The following is a 5,434-nucleotide window of genomic DNA, read 5'->3' as shown; positions in this document are numbered from 1 at the left end:
GGTTTTCTGAATTTGTCAGGGACTGACTGACTTCTGTTGCTTTCTTTCAAGCTCCTACAAGCCGGGCTTTTCTACCATCGGTTAAGGACGTTGGAGCAAAAGTCACACTGCCTCAATTATGTCAGACTATTTCCCTTTTTATTACAAATATTACACATTAGAAGATGAAATGTAACTCACGTTTTGCCGTCTTAAAATCCACAGGAGCAACATGGGCACTGAATCCTTGTAGGTCCCATCAGGCTGTTTGAAAGGCAGCAACGTAAGCATGTTCTTAAGCACATCGCCCCCGCCGCCTTTCACCCGGCCTCCTGCTGGTATTTTTATTGTTGCTGCTGCTTTCTCTCATTGTGTCTTGTTTTATTTACCATTGGAGCTGCTTTTCTCAGCTCTCACCTGCATCTTTCTCTCTGTTGTGGCCAAAGCCAATAGTTCATTCAGGAATTACCAGGAAGAAATATGATTTAAAAGATACCAGTGATCTGACTGGTGTTTTATGGGCTAGGAAATGTGTTTGTGAAGGACAATGTGAAAAAACACTCAAGAGCATCGTGAAAACAGTAAAGCATACAACAATGTAACTTAAAAAAAAAAAAAAAAAAAAAACTTGCAGCATGAATATTTTGTGTCTGATGCATGATTGACCTCTAGTGGTTGGTTTTGGAAGTAAAGTGAATAGAAGCAAGCAAATTGTTTTTTTTGTTGTTGTTTTTTTTAGTGCAAATGGGCAAGAAGTTAACTAATTGATTTCACACAATTCCTCTCTAAATCAGATTCAGAAGTAAAACATTTACCGATTCTCAAATACAATCATAATAACATCAGTTTAATTCTCAAAAGCAGTCTTGGAGGGAGATTTGATGGTAAGGGTAAAGCTTAACCAATGGAAACTTGTGGAGGTGTTTGCTAATTAAAGGTTTTACTGTCAAAGTAAATGCAAACACGGTTATCCAATGACCAAAAAAAGAAAGGCTAAATGACAGATTGTGGAGAGCAAAAATGACAACAATTTCCTCCTTTAATCAAAATATTTAACGCACAAAACAGAGAGGCAATCAAATTTAATACAAGCTTGAAATGATCAGTAAAATGATATGGATGGGCAGAATATGCCGCCAACAAATCACATTAAGCTTTCACACTTAGACAATCAGGGATGATTGCGGCACAGTAACTTAATTTAGACAAAGTGTATAAAAATACTTTTTTTTTCTTTCTTGTTCTTGTTTTCCAGTCCACATGTAAATTCGGAGCAGCCGGCCTTTAAAAATGTTCTCAGTGTTTCTCAATTGGTGCATCATCCCTCTTTGATGGGAATATTTCGATTTCCTTGATGATGCGTTTGGCAATGACGTCGTTGTTCGCAGAGACCATCCTTCGAGACATCAAATCAAATGGTCCCCCTAAATTTAGAACAAAGCTTTTATTAAGAAGTGCTCTATTGGTTTTTCCAATGATATTTCCACAAAGAAAATAAATACTTTTGCTTTGTAGGAGGATTGCAAAAGTAAACATACCATCAACGTCCAGAAGGATTCCTCCAGCTTCTTGGACAATAACTGCTCCAGCAGCAATATCCCAGCAGTGAATCCCAATTTCAAAGAAGGCCTCAACCGCCCCGGTTGCCACTAGACACATGTTGGTAGCAGCTGTTCCTGACCCTCGGAGCCTTGTTAACACAGAAGATGGGAAATATTAATTAAGAGGGAAAATATTCAACAATCCATTCTCAGAGGGATTTGTTTTTTGTGTGTTAAGCTCTCAGAATTTCTTAAATAGTTTTATTCTGGTTTATGTCTTTCATTTCAATATGTCAATTTCAATAGGCAATATCAGTGCTAATATAGATTAATGAGAGGACAAAAAAACATGAACTGCTATCCAGCTTAATCTAATTAGCCTTAGCACAACATTAGCTTTAGGTTACTTTTTTTTGGGCTACTTTACTGTTTCATTATATTCATTTTAAAATGAAGCATTAAGGCATCATTAACAGTTAAAGAACTCACTCCCAAAATGTTAGATCATCAATGAGCTGTGTTGCTTGTAATTTTAGATAGACAGCATTTAGATTCTATGAAATATTTAGTAGGCTATGTGTTTACTATGTACAGTAAACAAAACTTCTAAAATTTTATTACTTTCATCACAGTTTAAAAAAAACTACAATGAAATTCTAGTTTAAGGCTCCATATAGTAAAAGTATGTAGCGCTTTAGCTAGCTGAGGTTTCCTTCACTTAAATTCAGTTTAAAGCCTTTTTTGCATGTCTGTTGAGATTACAGTGCCGCATAAATACAGGAAGCTTGCTTTCAGTATTGACATTATTGACCAAGTTGACCTTTATTAACATTTTCAAACATGTTAAAGAAACTAAGAGAACATTTTTTCACATCAAAAAATACACAACAATCAAACCAGAGTGACTTATGTCTTGATATACAATGGTTTTAAAAACTATGTGACTACCACTGACTTGCTAGCTTAAGCATAAATTCAGAATTAGTAATTTTACATTATACATAGATTTTTCTTAGCCTTAATATGTATCAGGGCAAAGGGTAAAAAATCTGTTCTGAACAGGCTTATTTTAGTTCCTTTGTTGTATATCATGATTCAATGTCAATTGTGACAAAATTGGGTCTTTAACTCATTTGGGTTTTCTTTTCTTTAAATTGCTTTAAACTGCATAAACTGGGAAAATCTATGCAATTCAACTTACCCATGCACTGGGATGCAGAGAATCTTTTGCATGGTGGAGAAGATTTTGGTCACTTTCTCCGGAGTCCTGTCAGTTCCATGCTCGGAAATGATAATAGACTTGTGGATATCTACAACAACAGGAAGCCAAATGGGTTTTACATGTTGCTTGTTATGCAGAAGGCATCTCTAAATAATTAAATGTGAATTATATTTTTACCTTTTACATCAGACACTTGAATGAGTTCGTCGTTACAGAATGCACCTTTCCCTTTCCTGGCTTTATACATCTTGTCCTCCAAGCAGCTGTACACCACACCGAACTCCAACTATAAACAGAAATCAGTCGTTAAGGTGTCTCACCAAGTGACTCAAATGTGGTGTTTAGTTCTTTTTACATACCTGTTTATTGACAGCAAAGGCAATAGAAACTGCCACAAATGGGAATCTGTAAGGGAATAGTACCATTTAGATGCAAATAATGGGTCATTACATTGCTGTAAAAACAATCAAGTGTTAATTGACTGTCTTGTTGAAAGATTGCCATTGTTTGTTTGTTTTTATCTGAAAACCAGGTCTTTTTAATCTGGTCTTCCCAATATAATTGGTCTTTTTAATCTTGGATTACATTTTTTATTAGGATATTGAAATACATGTCTAAATACAGCAAATGGGCTTTGTCCATTCCTAACTTTTTTAACTGCTTCCCACAACAACCTTTGCCACATATAAAAGATTCATTTTTCTCTGGTCATTTGCCTTCATGGCACTGTATGAAACAATACACCCAGAGAAGATATGACTCTAAGAACAAGAAACTAAATCTTTAAAACAATCATAAAGTTGAAATAAATGTTTTAGTTCAACTTAAAAACCTAGAATAAATTGAAAATTCAATCAGACTGCTAGAAAACTGACTTACTGGTTACTTGCAACTCTCTTCCCTCATGTATTATTACCAGGTTTGCATAATTGCAAAACAACAGCGTTTCAATTATGCAAAAAAAAAAAAAAAAAAAAAATCAGCTGGCAGCTGGCATTATACCCATGCACGAAGTTTGTGGTGCCATCTACCGGGTCGATGATCCACGTAGGTTTGTCAGTCAAGATGCATGGCTCCCCCTTTGCGACAGACTCCTCCCCGATGAAACTGCAGCACGGAGGAGGCAGAGGACCAGTATTAAATTATAGTGTTGTTTTAAATCTTAATGCTACCCGCATATGTCTCTGTGCATTGCTTACCAGTGTGTCCCCTCTCCGAATTCCTCCTTTAGGGACCCGATGATAATTTTCTCCACCCTCTCGTCAGTCTTGGTCACCAGGTCCACGGAGGAGCTCTTGGTCATAACTCTTATTTCACTCTCTCCAGCTTTTCGAATTACCTGTCATCACAGAATAGTAGCAGAACGGGCTTACACATAAACGCCTGCCATACTTCAGCTCTTCAGTGCGTCGATTGTTGCGATATCTAACAGAGAAATATAAATGAAGAAGTTGTACCTCTCCTGCCTTCCTTGCCACCGCTACTGCAAAGTCATAAGCCTTTTGCCATTGGTCCGCCATTTTATTTCCGCTTCAACGTTGCTTAGGAGAGTCTGTAAAATAGAAACAACAGCTGTAAAATTGCAACAGCATCCATAAAATGCGGGTCATTATTTGGACAGGATGCAAATGCAGTTTAATGTATGTAAAAATATGCCAGTAAAAAGGTTTATAAGTGACTAGAGCTGAGGTGAGCGAGTCATTACAGCAGCGCCGTCACAAACCCGCATCCCGATTGGCAAACTTTCATTACAGCGGCGTAGGTTTTGAAAGACTTCCTTTGCGTTACGGCCTGCCAGCCTTGCTCCAAGGCACCACCGCCACAAGACAAGATTGCAACATAATGTGTAGAAATGTGTCATGCTGTTGCTTTTCAAATAAAGGTAACAGGAAAACTAGTTTGTTATGAGCTTGGATATGATTTTCATGGCTGTATCCCACAATGCCTGCCTTGTTTAGAGTGTTGGTGGAAAAGAAATGCCCCGAGAGACCAAATTCTGGAAAAAAAAAAAAGACACTCATCCAGGTAATTGTGGATGTTACCTCTGCTAAGAGGTGATTTGGTTTGTTTTCTGAGTCTGCCTGACCTCAGGAGAATTGTATCAGCGTAACGCTTAATTTCGATCCACATTAAGATTTTTTCTTTTTGTTTAATATCCGGCTTAAGGGGAGAAATGTAGTCCCGTGATGCTCTTAAGAAGTCCATTCCTGTGATTAAAGATTGCTCTTGTTGGTCTGTCAAGACATCTTTCCTATCCTCTCTTCTCTCATCTAAAATTTGGTGAGTCAAACGCCGCTGATACTTTTGTTATAAATACCACTGCAAGGAAATCACAAGCTAAAAGTTGAGGTAATTTCCAGCGAGACCCCATGTGTAAACCAGCTGAACCCCCCCACCAGAAAAGCTCACCATCTGGGCTAACCTTCCTCTCCAGTGTGATAAGCAGCTGCAGAAATAGTGAAAGGAAAAACTCACCTTGAGGGAGAAGATGTGCTGCCGGGTGAGCCTTCAGGTCCTAGTGCAGCTGCTTTTGAAGGCCCAGACCTTTAAATCGACTCGGCGTGGAGATGAGGCAACCCAAAACGCTGGCATGACAAGGTGGGGAAAAGTACTAGACCCGCCCACCAGGAGTTTCATTCTCACCGGCCCAGAGGAAAAAAACAGCTTTCTGTCCTCACAAAGGCAGGCCTGC

The 5,434-nt window shown here is 38.3% G+C and overlaps 1 protein-coding gene across 1 annotated transcript; it reads right to left on the bottom strand.

Moving 5' to 3' along the window:
* Nucleotides 1-998: 998 nt before the first annotated feature.
* On the bottom strand, nt 999-5,434 carry LOC105915575 (inositol monophosphatase 1). The gene is made up of 9 exons (XM_012849736.3): nt 5,218-5,434; nt 4,200-4,294; nt 3,942-4,081; nt 3,745-3,849; nt 3,102-3,147; nt 2,920-3,028; nt 2,722-2,830; nt 1,518-1,669; nt 999-1,403 (listed from the first exon to the last, which is right to left on the bottom strand). The coding sequence occupies exons 2-9, from the start codon at nt 4,260-4,262 to the stop codon at nt 1,276-1,278; spliced, it is 852 nt and encodes a 283-aa protein (XP_012705190.2). The 5' UTR covers nt 4,263-4,294; nt 5,218-5,434; the 3' UTR covers nt 999-1,275.

The sequence above is a fragment of the Fundulus heteroclitus genome, chromosome 21, assembly GCF_011125445.2.
Source record: "Fundulus heteroclitus isolate FHET01 chromosome 21, MU-UCD_Fhet_4.1, whole genome shotgun sequence".
NCBI lineage: Eukaryota > Metazoa > Chordata > Actinopteri > Cyprinodontiformes > Fundulidae > Fundulus > Fundulus heteroclitus.
The sequence above is the reverse complement of the archived record's forward strand: the minus strand, read 5'-3'. Positions and strand labels throughout refer to the sequence as shown.